The sequence below is a fragment of the Notolabrus celidotus genome, chromosome 1 (genome assembly GCF_009762535.1).
Source record: "Notolabrus celidotus isolate fNotCel1 chromosome 1, fNotCel1.pri, whole genome shotgun sequence".
In the NCBI taxonomy this organism is placed as follows: Eukaryota; Metazoa; Chordata; class Actinopteri; order Labriformes; family Labridae; genus Notolabrus; species Notolabrus celidotus.
Genome location: NC_048272.1, coordinates 21,525,068 through 21,541,921, shown reverse-complemented (window position 1 = coordinate 21,541,921; position 16,854 = coordinate 21,525,068). Strand labels below are relative to the sequence as shown.

Sequence of the window (16,854 nt, the reverse complement as noted above, 5' to 3'; positions counted from 1 at the left end):
TATTACTATCTGAGAAAAAACTCCCTCTAGTATCTAAAAAATTCAGACTACTGTGAAAAAAGTTTAATATTTTTTAACTGTTATTAAATGAATTACATTGCAATATTTTCTAGACTCAATAATTTCAAACTTAAATAATTTGAGCATTTTCTATTTTATTTTATTTGGAAAAGAAATCAGAAAATATTTGAATATTTCATTTCGAGTTACCTTTTCTATTTTGAGTTTTTATAAAAAAAAAAAATAACTTTTTCATACTCCTTTTCTAATTTTTTTAGATGCACTCTACGGCAAAAACAAAGTTTAAAAATTGGAATAATAAGGGATTGACGTTAAAAACAAAAGCTAAGTTACACATTTCTTAACAAAAAAAAAAGTTGCAGCGATATTAGAATAAGAGAAAAAACATAATGTTCTGGTTTGATGATTTTAAAAATATACTAACTTATGATTTTATGACACCCTCACAATACAAATATTAATATAATGAAATACTATTTGCATGGTTGGATTCTACCTTCATGGAAATTAACCCTTGTAGCTGGTGTGAAGTGATCTTTGAGGGAGACAGCTCAGTGTGTTTGTAACTGGAGATCCATTTCTCCTCAGTAATACTTTTCGATGTTCATGATCAGGTACATCCTTCTACTGTTTAGAACAAGCAGTCGTTTGTATAAACGTCACATTTCATTATTTATCTTTTCGACACCAGATGTCTGAGTGAATTCATGTCTGTCCACACGTGGTGTTTTTGGAAACTGATGCTCTTTTGTGCATGTGTGTCATACGGCTGTACAGTTTGTATTTAGCAGGAGATCCTCTGGCTGAACCACAACTGAACGACTCTGTGAGATACAACATTAACAGCTCATTAGTTACTGATGTCAGGCCAACTCTCTCATCGTTCTTAGTAAAAGTTTGCCTTAAACAAGTCTGTTTTCTTTTGTACAGAGATGAGCATGTTGTCACTGTGTGTGTCTCTACTGTCTAAAGTTTGTGTAAAAGTTTGTCTTCTGTTGGCCAGACTGCCCAGCTCAGGTAAACCCCCAGTGTGCAGGACAGACAGCGTTTTCTTAATACGAGTAAACAAGACCACCTGGACATTTTCTTTCAACTTCAAATGCAAATAAATTTCATACTCCCACCTTAAACAAGGACCTGTTTGTGTTTTACTGAACAATATATTAAAGAAATACTGACAAGATGAAATAATGTGTCATTAAATGAGACTTCAGAGTTGATACCGATCTTGTGTCCATCACATAGACTGTATAAATAATGGATGTAGTCCCTGTGATGTCACCCATCTGTTCCTGCAGCGCTGTTTTGAGGCCAATGGTTGGCGGGTGCCATATTGGATATGCTGAACTCAAATTGGATATGCTGAACTCATTTCGGACACAGCCGTGTCCGAAATATGTGTAAGAGAACTACCCATAGTTCATAGCATTGTGACGTGAAACGCGGGATTCCCAGGGGAAGCTTGCGAGCATGGAAGGATAAACAAACGCAGTAACATAAAATTAAAACAGTGCTTCAGGAAAAAGGAAGCATGAAAGTTGCCTGTAAGTATAAATATAGGAAACAGCCTTTATCTGTTTATCTTCACACCTGTGTGTAATTTATATATTTCTAGTTATAGTCTATATGGTTAAAGTCTGGATCACATGGCAGTCACTCGTCCCTTAAGAGCCTTGAATTTGAGGAAAGTAAAAATTGTGCTATAAACATTTGTAATGCCGCTAAGGTGAGCTGGTGATGTCATGCAGGTTACAAAGTGCTGTCCCATTCCCAGTTATACAGTTTTGAGCCCTTACAGCCTCCTGCCTTCAATCACTTTCCAGCTGACGTCAATTAAGTCTAGAAGGGCTCAGGGCTTAGGGAGGACATTGAGATTGGGCCTAACTACTGTCAAGCTATTGTGACGTAAAGAGGCGGGCTTTGAGCTTCCCCGCAGCTACAGTGGTTCTGCCTGTCAATCAAGTAAGCTGTGCCTCTCTTAAAGGTGAAATATTATGCTTTTTTCATCAACATATAATGGTCTAAGAGGTCCCCAAAACACGTCTTCAAAGTTTATGCTCAAAAAAACACTTTGAAATCAGATTTTGGCATGCCTGAAGAACCCTCTTCTTCAGCCCTGTTCAGAACGGTCTGTTTTCCCTCTGACCACGCCCCTTCAGGAAGTGGATGTGGCCTCGGCTCTCCAGCACGTTGATCTAATGTTTACATGTTGGCTGAATTTACACGGCTGCTCACAGACCCTCGTTACTTCAACCCTCTTAATTTGATCATGAATCTGATCCTGACAGAGAGGCGCCTGTAGCAGGACCTTTCTGAACGATTGGTCACAGATTTTGTGTTTCTTATTGTTTTATTTGTCAGTATGTCGACGTGTGTCTTGGTACACAGCGACAAACATGTAGCTATTTGGCTATGCTAACTAGCGCTAGCACATATCCATGATAAATAAAAATCATCCACTAGATCTTCAAATCTGCAGACGTGGGGAGTCCCTGTCCACGCCAGATTGGGCCAGACTGGCCTCAGCTGATGATTGAGCTTGGGGACTGTGGTCCGTAATCTCCTTCCCATGAGGAGTCTAGCAGGACTCTCTTTAGTCGGTTCCGTGGCTGTGTCTCTATAGCTCAGGAGCGCGAGATGAGGGTCAGGCTGCTGCAGTATGCTCTTGGCTGTCTTGACGGCTCGCTCTGCCATTCCGTTAGCTTGTGGATAATATGGGCTTGACGTTGTATGCTTGATGTCATACTTATGCATGAAGTCTCGAAACTGCTGGGAGGTGAATTGAGGGCCATTATCAGTTAATAGCTCTTCAGGTATCCCAAACCATGCAAATACGCTAAGCAGTTTGTTTATTAGAACTTCACTTGTGATCCTGGTGAGGTTTAGTATTTCCAGCCACCTTGAATAGTAGTCTATAACTACTAGAAAGTTCCGACCTTTGAACTCGTACAAGTCGGTAGCCAGTTTCTGCCACTCATCTGTGATGAGTGGTTTGCGGTGCTGGCTGGGTTTGTGCTCGTTACAGTGAGGACATGACGATACTTTCTCCTTTACTGCATTACTTATCTTTGGCCACCAGATGGCATCCTTGTATCTCTGTTTGGATCCGCGAGTGAAAACGTGCATGCTCAAAGATCAGGTTGCGCTTTGGCACGAAATGACCATCGAACAGCTCCATCATGTAATCATAGTCGTTAGCACTGTCCGTACTGCCAAAGGCGAACGATTTATACACTTGTTCTGCCTCCGGGCCCATGGAGTAAATAAGCGTGCTCACTTGGACTTCGGCAGGCTCCTTGTTAAGCTTCGTAGCCACTCGGTACCTGGTGAAACGCTGTTTCCAATCAGGCCAGTCCTCCGGCTTGGCAAAATTAAACTGCTGCGGTGCCGAAAACTTCGCCATTCTGGGCTGTATTTTCCCATTTAAACTTACAAGGTTAACTTTACTTCTGACACCATGTGAAGTGTTTATCTTATTAACACTTAATAATGAAGTGAGGACGGAGACGGGCTTCCATGTGTAGTGTTTCACTTTATTGCAATCTTCAACTGTCGTAAAGCAGGCTGTCTAGCCGTACAAACTGGGCTACACATGCGCAGTCAAACAATAACAAATCAGGCTCACGCCACACAGACTACACTCGTTTTTTGTAACAGGCTGTGAACATGTTTATTTCTGCTGTAAAGATAGTTTTTTTGAATGGGTTAGTTTGTGGTTTACAGTACATCCGGAGACAGCAAGTGGACACTAGAGAAACTGCACTTCCACATTGGCTTCAATTCTCACGGCCAGAGGTTGTTGCTTGGTCGATCTGTGAAATCTAGCACTAAAGCTAGCAGGTTAGCTTAGCCCAATAGTTTTGAAATGCTTGTCAAATTTCAACAAAACCCGTTTGACATTAAAAATCAAATTTCTTGTTTGGATTAGGATTTTGTGGGACTACTTCTGGTCCCTCTGGTGTTGGGTCAGGATCTTCGCTGGTTGCAAAGTCAAGAAATTGTTAAACCCTTTGAATCTTAAAGAGCTCATAGTGCCCTATTACCCCTCTAGAACAGGGGTTCCCAAAGTGTGGGTCGGGACCCCTTGGGGGGTCACAAGACACAAATGGGGAGTCGTGAGATGTGAGAGATACAGGAAATCATTCATCCCTGCAGCCATTCGGCTTCATTACTGTCTAGCCAATGGGAGATGAGCTGACAGACACCTGAATTACTTATTTTATGTGATTTTTATAATTTAATCTGACAGACACCTGAATTTCCCTGCAAGGATTAATAAAGTACATTCTAGTAGGAAGCAGCAGGGTTCAAAGGGCAGCTCTAAGCCCAGACAGTTTTTAATTTCCAGTGGAATACCTTTCCAATATGCTTTTAGTTTTGGACAGTCCCAGAATATATGTGTATGGTCTCCGAGCAGGCCACAGCCCCTCCAGCACTTATTTGAGGATCTACCAAATGTAGAGGTCACCAGAGGAGTATCAAAAATCCTCATCTTAACTTTCCAGTCAAATTGACCTCCAGATGGGGCTCATAGTTAAAAGATAATCCTTTATTCGTCCCACAACGGGGAAATTCAATTGTCACAGCAGCAAAGTAGACAGTGCACAAGAGTATAAAGCAAACAAGAGCCTATAAAATATAGATTATTAAAAAGTTATTAGCAATTAAAATTAAAGAGGAAAAATAAGCATATTTTACAAACACACACACACAAACACACACACACACACACTTTGCTATCATCCTTCTGACAGCCACCACCTCCACAGGGTCCAGTGGGCAGCCCAGGACAGAGCTGGACTTCTTCACCAGTCTGTTGAGCTTGTTCCTGTCAGCAGCAGAGATGCTGCTTCCCCAGCAGACCACTCCAAAGAAGTTTGCTGATGCCACCACAGAGTCAAAGAAGGACAGACTAGAGAAACAAATACGAAATCATTTTTAAATAATACATTAATTGATACATACTTGAATATCATATTCAGTTCATGTCTGTGCTGCTATACACGGCTTAATTCTACACACTGCACCTTTAAATGTAAATTTGTTTTGGCCTTTGTAAAAGTGTTTTAATGTTTTTTTTGTTTGTTTTTTTATAAATGTAAATGTAAAAGTGTTTCATCCTTTCTTCGTAATTTTGCATCTTACTTCCCGGCCACCGTACCTTTTGCCTTCTCGCCTGGAAGCCAAAACTCAGGACAGAATTATCCCACATCTTTGTTTTGACTGTTCTCATGCGCATGTGTGATTCCCACTTTGACAGGACCGCGGAACCAACACACTGAGGTGGCTGAAAGTTTAAACCTTTTAAATGGAAGTAAAGGTCGACAGCTGCTCACCGAGGACTGATAACGTTTGACGGTGTTTTAATCATTCCCAGGGTCCGGGTCGGGTTTGGGTCTATTGACTGTTGTGTCTGATTAAGGTCCCTGAAAGACTCGAGGAACGTGAGTTTCATTATCTTCAATTAAAAACCGACTTTGTGTCACATGATGCGTTCACGGGATCACAGATGTTAGATTTAACAGCTTTGGTACAGTTCACGAACCAAAGCTAGCAGTCTGTTAGCTTAAACTTAATATTTAACATTTCAATCAAAGTATTTTTAAGCCACTCAGCTCTTTGTTTCTGTACCTGAACGTTACATTCAGGTCCTTATTTCTGTATATGGGATAATAATATCTGTTAAAGAAGCTTCTTGTTTGGTGTGAGGGATCTCTGTTTCATATCAGACAGAATAAAAGCGACACAGCTCATTTTAGAGACTCCTGTTTGTTTGTTTCACTTCCTCACGGAGAAATCGGTTAATCGAACATTTTAGTCACTTTGAGTTATCAATTAAATTCCAACATGAAGCTGAGGATGGAGGACCGCCTTTTTATATTGCTATATTGTTATTTTCCAGTCACTAACAGATCCTGGTTTATTTGATTGTTTTAGTCAAATATATGTATTATTTGAATGAGGCATTAATTATTTTATTTTACCCCCTTGTGAACTGGTGTTTTTCAAGTTTTAAACCCTTTCTTTATTTTATTTTGTGTAGTTTATTTAATAGTATTTTTTTTCTTTTTGCCCCGATCATAGCATCTATCCGTAGTAGCTGAAGCACAAAACAAACATAGTAGTGAGCTTAACTAACCTCAATCGTGTAGCATGTTGTTGTTTGGCTTTTCACAGCGACCAAACTGTTGTTTTATTACATCACCAGAAATTACCTGCTTTATGATGAGAGAGCTTGCTTTGTTATCTTGAGATAACACGAAGCAACAGTAGAGGTGTTAATCTCTCCTTCCCAAGATGATCCAATCTGAATTGAAGCTTAAAGGCTACGATCTAATTCAGGAACGATTCAAAGCGTAATATATGGAATGACTCTGTCTGATTCGATTCAGTCTGATTCAATTCGATTCAGTTAGATTCAGTGAGATTCGATTTGGTTTGGTTAAATCGAGGCTGATTCGATTCAGTCCGATTAGGTTCAGTTAAGCCCTGTTTCCACCAAGTGGTTCAGTGCGGTTCGTCTCGGTACAGCACGCATTTTGTGGCGTTTCTATTGACTGAAACTGGGACAGGTCTCCAAATTACCGAGCCGTACCGTCCCACTTTCTGGTACCCTTCTGTTGGGGTGCCAGACATACCAATCCGACACCAGAAGGTGGAGCTAGAAACACTGCAGTCCGTTGATTGGTCGAAAGAATCGTCACTTCCCGTGCAACAGCGGTAATAAAGAACAACACATAACCCCGCCATCTTTAAACCTCCAGTGGACTTCAGGAAGATAACTTTTTTTGTTTGGAAAATGGCGTCAAGAAACAGCGTTCCATGGTTGACCGCGGAGGTGCAGACTGTCCTCGCATTTTTATTCTTTGTTGCATTTATAAGCGGGGTACACTGTAGCTGTGTCTCAATTCAGGGGCTGCATCCTTCGGAGGACGCAGCCTACGCGGTCTTCGGAGGTGAGTCCTTCGGAGGCCCGTTCGAGGGCCGCATTAACCGTTGTGAAATGAGACGGTCTGGCCTTCGGAGGATTTCCGGGTTGCGTCACCAATTGTTCGCGCCCTCACCTTTACGTCGAGGTGTCTGCTGTCCGTAGATGCTACATTAAGTCAGTGCTAAAAGCTGACAGGAGATTTGAAAATATGACTATGTGATGTGAATGTTGTCATACACCTTTTCAGAAGTGTTGATTTTCTCTTTGCCAGCTCTGAAAAACAAAACATCTTAAAAAACATAGTAGCTTCAATATCATCATCCATGTCTGTATACACTTTGTATTTTATTTTCAGGTTTTCCCATTTGATTTGGCCTGCTGGCCAAGACACATGTTGTTAAATAAACACACATGTGTGTAAATACTGTATATATACACACATACATATATATATATATATATATATATATATATATATATATATATATATATACACACACACCATTCAGTATGTTCTCAGAAATATGACATTTTAAAATTCTGCCCCTGAGAGGCTGTTCATATTCAATCATCCTAAAAATAAAAACTTGCATGTCCAGCAAATTTGGTGAAATCTGAACTGATGTATGAAGTAACTGTTAATTACCATACCTTAACTAATGATGTATTAAACACATTGTCATTACATGAAGTCAGACAGGATCATTAGTTCATGGTGAACAACAGGAATTACTTATTAATTCATACAGAAATTCATCCTGAGTCATGCATTACTTCAACATGACTTCAGCATTATTTCAATAAGAAAACTGATCCATTATTATAAAGTGTTTCCATAATTATTGACTAACCTCCATCTAACAGTGGCTGAATGGTTTACACCCGTAATGATCGTTCTGATCCCTCAGGTTTATGAATCTCTCGGTTTGATCCTTGCTCCCTAAAAAACAAAAGAAATGTAAAGCACGTTTTGTCATGTCAACAGACACAAGGATTCTTATATGGCGAAATAACAATAATAATAAAAATTGTAATAATCCTGAAGTCAGCTCAGTATTCAATGCAAACCTTTACCTACAGTTTAACAGTCTGGAAATAACGCAGGGCTCACAACCTCATCTAAAGTTGGTCATCTTAGTCCATTTATATGTAATATGAAGTATAACAGTCTAGTCCCGTGGCTACATGTAAGCATTACTAACGTCACGTATTTTAACAGAAACATTAAAGTGTTAAGGTCCCTTGAAGCTTCACATACCTGGCGTTGGATGTTCAAAAGTGTAAAACCCAAATCCTTACATTTAAAAGTGAATTCCACTCAGTCTCTCTCTTCCCCGCTAGGTGCCGCCATATTGGATAGTAATTTTCATGAATGAGCAGCGCGCAAAGGATCTTGGGATGTATGAGGCCGCGAAGGATAGTAGCGATGTGTCCTTCTAGAACAGGGAAAAGAAGGCCGCATTTGTGGGCTGCATCCGGGTGTTTTTGAAGGAGCCTTCGAAATGGGACAGCCTTCGCGCAGCGTTGTGACGTAATCGGCCTTCGAAATGCAGCCTCAGGAGGATGCAGACCCTGAATTGAGACACAGCTTGTGTTGCACTGCCATGGCGTCACGCTATTACGTAGCTGATGCGGCTTTTGGCTTACACGACGCCCACCAAGTAGGGCACGGTTGGCTTTGGAAACACAAACAGGATCAGGTGTTAGAGATCTGACCCGTACCAAACTGTACCGATCCATACCAGACCGCTTGGTGGAAACGAGCCATACAATTAGATTCAGTCCAATTTGGTTTGGTTAGATTTAATTTCCTACAGTTAGATTCAGTCTGATTTAATTCAGTTAGATTAGTTTCGGTAGGGTTACATTAGATTCAGTCTGATTTAATTCAGTTAGATTAGTTTCGGTAGGGTTACATTAGATTCAGTCTGATTTAATTCAGTTAGATTAGTTTCGGTAGGGTTACATTAGATTCAGTCTGATTTTGTTCAGTTAGATTAGATTCAGTCTGATAAGATTTGGTTAGATAAGATTCAGTTAGATTCGAGTTGGTTTTGTTAGATTTGTTCAGTTCGGTTAGATTCTATTCAGTCCTATTCGGTTCAGTTAGATTAGTTTCGGTTCGGTTAGATTAGTTTTGGTCCGGTTAGATAAGATTCAGTCTGATTAGATTAGGTTCTTTTAGATTCGGTTTGGTCTGGTTAGATTAGATTCAGTCTGATTTGATATAGTAAGATTCAATTTGATTTGGTGAGATTCCATTCGATTCAGTTAGATTACATATTTTTCAGTTAGATTCAGTCCTTTTCAATTCAATCCTGTCTGGTTTTATTTGTGTCGTTTAGTTTAGCTTAGGTTCAGCTACATTCAGTCCTATTCAATTCGATTCAGTCCAATTCAATATTGTTAGATTCGGTTCGATTCAGTCAGATTTGATACGATTCGTTTAGATTTGGTTAGGTCAGATTCAGTCCAATTCGATTCAAAACAATTGATAACTGAATCCCAAGTAATTTTCTACCTGACATAACTGAGAAAGAATTAAAGATAGTTAGAGTAACATGTCCTTCTGTTTATTACTTCCCCAAGAAACAAATACTAGACTTACGGTTCAAACTGAAATGATAATAATAAACTGAAGCTAACACAACTAACAGAAATCTTTGCTCTTCTTTTGTACATCTTTCATTTACAGAGCCCTGTCAGAACTTTAAAAGAAGCCTTCATTCCCCCATGGTTCAAAAAATCAAAGCTAATTAACCAATAAAAGTAGACGGAAATAAACACAACTGAGCTTATTGTGTCACAAGACGGAGGAGCAATGATGTCAAATTATAATGATGAAAATAACTTGTGACGCTGTTTTCCTCTCCTCTTCACTTCTCTGATGAATTGAACACAACGTTACGATGGTGAAAAGCTGTCTGTATCAAGAACTAGTAACATAAACCATGTGAAAAAGCCAGCACTCCAAACGACTCTGTAAGGCCGTAAACTTAGTAATAAAACGAGAGTGTAGACGTCATGCTGTCATTACAAGTAAAAGGCCAATGTCCGAGGCTGGATTGAAGAATTTGCAGGAAAAGACAGATCAGAACTTCATTAATTGGGACCATCAACCTGTTTGTTTGACATTCTTACCGACCCAGAGTTCTGGAGACTAGCACTGAGTTCACCAACTGTGTTTAAGTTCAAACGTAGCCTAGTTTGAACCTAATTCCTAATTTAGGATGGAGTTTACTCTCCACTAACGTTTTGGGCGTGGCACCAGCTGAGATCAATCCAACGTTAGCATAAGTTACATCTTCAATTTTACACCTAGCAGCTGTGATGTGTCGACAACACGCTCTCCGTGTTAGGTAACATGAATAATAAACGTACAATGACTCTGATCTTAACTCGCACTTTCTTTTCCCATGAGTGGAGATAATTACATACATCACAATAATGTACCGTAAGTTGTAGTTCATGATTTCACCACTAGATGCCACTGTTGTTATTTTACACTATAGATTAATTATCAACATATCAACATGATTTATCATATTTAATTTACCTTTATGTTGCTGATAGTCGATCAATGGGAGGCAATGAGGCTAACTGGAGTTAGCACTTAAACCAAGCGGCAACCTCCGGTCTCGAAATATGAGTCCAATGCAGAAGAGCTAAAAACTGCAGTTCTTCGAGGATCCGCTTGAGGCTGGCTCCATAAATCACATACACATCAATTCAAAAAAGCAGATCTTCACAGCAGAAATAAACATGTTTACAGCCTGGAAAAAAAGACGAGTGTAGTCTGGATAGCGATTGGCACACACTGTACGGGGGGTGAATTTTTTCAGAATGTGGCAGTTTTGAAGATGTTAAGATTCCGAGTCTTTCAATGAGAGGCACAGCTGACTTGATTGACAGGCAGGAACACTGTAGCTGTTGGCTAAGAGGCTCAAAGCCCGCCTCTTTGCGTCACAATCGCTCAACAGCAGCAATATGGCCTCAGCCAACGATATGGCTTCAAAACAGTGCTTCAGAAACAGATGGGTGACGTCACAGATACCACGTCCATTATTTATACAGTCTATGACTTACACACCCCATCAAGAAAAAAGCTGTTCACTGATTGGCCAAACTGAGTGACAACGTCATATCTGCGATGATATGTAGATTAGTTTGGACGTTATGGTCGAATCGTTAAGATGAACCTTACATCTCCATGGTGAAACGACACAACTGAAGTTACAATTTACTCATTCCTACGTATGGTTTAGTGACGATTTTACACCCTCACTTAGGACTCAACTTATGCAGAGCTGATGCAACAGGCCACAGGGCTTTAAACTTAAACGTTCAGATCGGTTACCAGTTTGGACCAGCTCTGTGTCAACATTTCAATGTGTGTATCACTGTCATATGTGCAGGAGAGAGGCAGGAGGACACACACACACACAGACACACACACAGGACGAGGAGCCATGTGGTGGTTTCAGCAGGGTCTGTGTATCCTGCCCGTCACACTGGTCATCTGGACGGCGGCATCCTTCATCTTCGCTTACATCACAGCTGTGGTGCTGAGACATGTGGATCCTCTGGTGCCTTACATTAGGTCAGAGTCTCAAAACACACACACACACACACACACACACACACACACACACACACACACACAGTTCTCCCACATGTAAATATGAGCACATTTTAATAATTTGTGGTGTTTTCCAGCTCTAACTTCTCCTTCTCATTGATGGACTTTGTTCTGTGTTGCAGTGACACTGGGACGATGGCACCAGAGAGGTGTGTGTTTGGAATCATGCTCGACATATCAGCCTTTTTAGGTAACACTCTCACACACACACAGTATTTAAAGCAGCTGAAGCTCTTCATTTGTCAAATGCACATAACAAAGACCCAACATCAAGACAGGATAAGATCCACTCCCATCTTACAGACAGGACTCAGTCTGATCTCATCTTAATCCACCATGAGCAGAGCACTTTGCAACATTTAGCAAGTTACAGTGGCAAGGACAAACTTTCTTTAACAGGCAGAAACCCCCAGCGGGACTAGACTCCGATGAGACTCGATGTTAGACACACATCTGCTGAGACCGAGTTGGAGAGAGGGATAGAGGGAGATGAAGAGAGAGAGAGATGATAGTGGTGAGACCAAGTGGCAACCTCCGGTCCAAAAATATGAGTCCAATGCGGAAGTGCTAAAAGCAGCAGTTCATTGAGAATCCGCTTGAGGCTGGCTCCGGAAGTACCTGAAACCACATACACATGAATAGGAAAAAGACGATCTTTACAGCAGATATTGAGAATACGAGTCTTCCAATGAGAGGCACAGCTGACTGCGGGAACGCTGCAGCTGTTGGCTAGGAGGCTCAAACTCCACCTCTTTACATCACACTGGCTCCACAGCAGCAATATGGCTGCCGCCGACAATTGGCCTCCAAACAGCGCTTCAGAAACAGATGGGTGACGTCACGGATACTACGTCCATATTTTATACAGTGTATGGGTAAGACGGATAGTAGTAGTTGTAGCAGCTGGAGTCTCGCACGTCCACAGCAGCAGAGATCCAGAGGAACCTACGAGACAAGGGAGCTCAGGGACTCCAGAAAGGTCTATGGTTAGTAATTTTAATGGAACAGGGAGAGTTAAAGTAAGTGATAGAGAGAGAGAGAGGAGAGAGACAGGATCCCAGTGTGTCAGTTCCCCTGGCAGTCTAAGCCTATAGTAGCATAACTAAGAGCTGTTCCAAGCCTGATCCAGCTCTAACTATAAGCTTTATCAAAAGGAAAGTTTGAAGCCTACTCTTAAAAGTAGAGAGGGTGTCTGCCTCCTGGACCCTGACTGGTAGATGATTCCAAAGGAGAGGGGCCTGATAACCGAAGGTTCTACCTCCCATACTCTGATATCAGATTTAACTTTGATTGGTTGATTAGGGAGAAGAGACATTGAGGAGTAGGGTGGTGTTACAAAAGTTGGACTACTTTTTAACTGACAGCAAAAACAACCAAAATTTGATGCTTGCTGGTGGAAACAGGCCCTAAAGGTGAAGTAGTAATTCCAGTTAACGAAAAAGCAGACTTGGAATCAGAGAAATGATTTACAAGAACCCGTAAAACTCTCATTTTTCTTTAGTTAAGTTCTTCAGACATTTTATTTAGAAGGAACCTTTCATACATAAATGCCTTGATATAATTTCATCATCTGTTTATAGTGTGATTATTGATTAATGTGTGTGTTTGTGTTGTGTTGTGTTGTGTTTGTGTGTGTGTGTGTGTGTGTGTGTGTGTGTGTGTGTGTGTGTGTGTGTGTGTGTGTGTGTGTGTGTGTGTGTGTGTGTGTGTGTGTAGGTATGGCCACAGTGTACGTGCGTTATAAACAGGTGCAGGGTCTAACAGGTGAGGATGAGCTCAAACTGAACAGACTGAACCGCATCGGGTTGCTACTCGGCTGGATCAGCTCCTTCGGGATGTGCGTGGTCGCAAACTTCCAGGTGAGTCCTGTTAGTCCTGGACCAGATCCCACCCGAGTCTGAAGGGGTTTAAATGTGTCAGCATTGAATCTGTATACGTGCCTGTTTGTGTGTCAGAGCAGAAGACCACACTTTTCTCCATGCACCTGGTGGGAGCGGTGCTGACCTTCGGAGTGGGGGCTCTCTACATCCTTGTCCAGACGCTGGTCTCCTGCTACATGCAGCCCCACGTCCACAGCAAGACCACCTACCTGGTCCGGCTCGGCATCGGATTATGGACCCTGAGCAGCATCATCAGCAGTATCCTCCACCTTTAGCTGTTTACAACACGTCCTAGTCGTGTTTTAAGTAAGGATTTGAATGCAAAGGCGGAAAACCACAAAAGCAAATATGGCAAGCGCCCCAGAAGAACCTGCAACAGTCATGATCTGACCCCTAACAGGAGGAAGCAACTGTGAAGTGTTGAAGCTGTGGTTACAACGGCATGTCTCGGAGTGATATATTTATATTGTCGGCCATGCCAGCAGATAGCCACAATAAGGGGAAGTAGAACCACACTACTATGTTTTAAAATACAGATGCTTCATCGCTTCCACATTCTCAGGGTTGCGAGGCTGGAGGAAGCGTGGAGAGGTCATTTTCACCTTTATACAATGAGACATCTGGAGGGCGGAAGGGGGAAGGGGGCAGGAAACGTGATGTGAGTAAGTGACATGCAGCAAATGGCTGGGGTTATAATTGAACATGCGGTTCAGCGCACAGCTGTGGTCCTTAACCTCGCCTCACAGTGTTTGTATCATCGGTGATCATGTACAGCATCCTGAGGGGAGTGGACGTCCCGCACAAACTGCACTGGATTCCTGGGGAGAAGGTCAGTAGTCCAGAAATGTGACAATAAGATCTCAGCATCTCTGCATCATGTCAGCATCATTGTTTCTGATCTCTTTCAGGGCTATACGGCTCACATCGTAAGCACCATTTCCGAGTGGTCTCTGGCCTTCTCCTTCATCATGTTCTTCCTCACCTACATCAGAGATTTCCAGGTATTCTGAGTCGTCTTTTCAGATCTCTGTCTAACATGAGTCTGGTCCTGCTGGAGGTTTCTGCCTGTTAAAGGAAGTTTGTCCTTGCCACTTTAACTTCTGAAGTGCTCTGCTCATAGTGGATTAAGATGAGATCAGACTGAGTCCTGTCTGTAAGATGGGACTGGATCTTATCCTGTCTTGATGTTGGGTCTTTGTTAATAATAGAACATAGAGTACGGTCTAGACCTGCTCTGTTTGGAAAGAGTCTAAGGAGAACATTTGTTGTGATTTTTTTTCAAAACACATCGAAATAATTCAGCCGGATAAGAACTAACTATAACGACAGAAACCACGCTTGAGAAAAATGTATATGAGTTGTATTTTGATTTTAATGTTTGACCCATGTCCTATCTGTTAACATAGTGGAGGTAGCTTTATGATCAATTCTGCCGGAAACCACCAGGGGGAGCCCTAAATGTTTCAGCCTCCTTTAGCTTTATATGTTCTTCTGCACTGCAGGCCTCCACCTTCACACAGCAGCATCAACAACACCTGATGCTGACTCTCTGTAGCATCAAAAAGGTGAAATATGAACTCACTTTGAATCTTTCTCTCTTTGAAGAAAATCCACCTGCGAGCCGAGGCCGTGTTGCAGAGCAGCCACCTCTACGACTTGACGCACAACAGCAAACATGACGCCTCCGAGTCGTCTCCACTGCTGGGCGAACGGACGTGACGAGCTGCGGGACGACTGATTTTACTTTTTTAACTAATTTCAAAACAATTCTTACAAAGACTCTCTTAAAGCTGGGCTCTTAAAGAGACAGAACACCCACAAGCGTGAATTGAAGAAGAGGTTATACGCTTTCTTTCAGTGTGGGTGTACTGTCCCTTTAAGTCCAAATACAGTTTGATGCTTTGCACTTTTTCCTATCTCTCTCTCACTCTCTCTCTCTCTCTCCTCTCTCTCTCTCTCTCTCTCTCTCTCTCTCTCTCTCTCTCTGTCTCTCTCTCTCTCCTCTCTCTCTCTCTCTCTCTCTCTCTCTCTCTCTCTCTCTCTCTCTCTGCATTTAACAGAATTTATACATGAAAATATATTTTTTAACTGTTTTATTCTCAGTTCTAACATGTTCCTACTTTTTTATTTAACATTAATATTCGCATTGAGATATTAAAATATATTTTCAAATCAGTACGCTATCAGCCTTTAGCTTTAAAACCTGCACACACTGATCATGATCCTCAATCCTCCAGACTAACTCCTCCTCCTCTTTGTTCCTGCAGTCCAACAGTTTATTAAACTACTAAACTATTAACTGACGATTATTGTTAGTTTGTTTCTGACATGTTCGTTATTCATGTCATGACTAATAAAGATCTCTCTCCAGTTTGTAGACGCTGGTCGTGTTTGTATCTTCTCCTTGTATTTACAGATTATAACTCACTTTGATTCAAAGATTATTATCAGTATTTTCTGAACCAGAGGATGAATGACTTTAATTAGCATGTCTCTTTAGGAGTCTCTTTAGCCTCTTTTAGCTCCCTGTTCAATCCATCAATCAATCTTTATTAACAAAGCGCCAAATCACAACAAACGTTATCTGAAGACTCTTTCCAACAAGAGCAGGTCTAAACGGTACTCTGTTAAATACAAATGACAAATACAAATCTAAATGTTAAATATGTTAATACAAATTTTAAATATAAATATCAAATACAAATCTAAATGTTGATTGTCAAATCTAAATGTTGATTAAATCTAAATGTGATTGTTAAATCTAATGTTAAACATTAATCTTAATGTGAAATATAAATGATAAAAAAAACATTTTAAATATAAATGTTAAATCAAAATGATAAATATTAAATCTTAATGTAAGTGTTAAATATGAATGATAAATATAAATGTTAAATATAAATTTTAAATGTTAAATATACATTTTAAATATAAATGGTAAATCAAAATGACAGATATAAAATCTTAATGTTAGTGTTAAATTTGAATGTTAAATCTAAATTTTGATTTTAAATCTAAATTTTAAATCTAAATGTTAAACGTTAAATCTAAATGTTAAAAGTTGAATCTAAATTTTAAATCTAAATGTTAAAAGTTAAATCTAAGTGTAAAACATACATTTTAAATCTAAATATTAAACGTTAAACCTAAATGTCAAATCTAAATGTTAAACGTTAAGTCCAAGTGTTAAACATACATTTTAAATATACATTTTAAATCTAAATGTTAAATCTGAACATTAAATCTAAATGTTAAACATACATTTTAAATATACATTTTAAATCTAAATGTCAAACATTAAATCTCAATGTTAAATCTAAATGTTAAACGTTAAATCTAAATGTTAAACATACATTTTAAATATAAACGTTAAAAATATAAGT

At 40.2% G+C, this 16,854-nt stretch overlaps 1 protein-coding gene across 2 annotated transcripts; it reads left to right on the top strand.

Moving 5' to 3' along the window:
• Positions 1–5,147: 5,147 nt before the first annotated feature.
• Positions 5,148–15,461, top strand: dram2b (DNA-damage regulated autophagy modulator 2b). 2 transcript variants are annotated; one of them, XM_034695384.1, is made up of 9 exons: positions 5,149–5,304; positions 5,399–5,465; positions 11,368–11,552; positions 11,714–11,781; positions 13,308–13,450; positions 13,552–13,729; positions 14,218–14,300; positions 14,380–14,472; positions 15,077–15,461. In XM_034695384.1, the coding sequence occupies exons 3-9, from the start codon at positions 11,422–11,424 to the stop codon at positions 15,188–15,190; spliced, it is 810 nt and encodes a 269-aa protein (XP_034551275.1). In that variant the 5' UTR covers positions 5,149–5,304; positions 5,399–5,465; positions 11,368–11,421; the 3' UTR covers positions 15,191–15,461. The 2 variants fall into 2 exon arrangements, with proteins under 2 accessions (XP_034551284.1, XP_034551275.1); XM_034695393.1 differs by having other exon boundaries at positions 5,148–5,461.
• Positions 15,462–16,854: the final 1,393 nt, after the last annotated feature.

Excerpts from the sequence above, each read along its gene's own strand:
- dram2b (XM_034695393.1), top strand. The coding sequence starts at position 11,422 with ATGTGGTGGTTTCAGCAGGGTCTGTGTATCCTGCCCGTCACACTGGTC. Across the intron at positions 11,782-13,307 it reads CGACATATCAGCCTTTTTAG|GTATGGCCACAGTGTACGTG; the intron begins GTAACACTCTCA and ends GTGTGTGTGTAG. Across the intron at positions 13,730-14,217 it reads CCTGAGCAGCATCATCAGCA|TGTTTGTATCATCGGTGATC; the intron begins GTATCCTCCACC and ends CTCGCCTCACAG.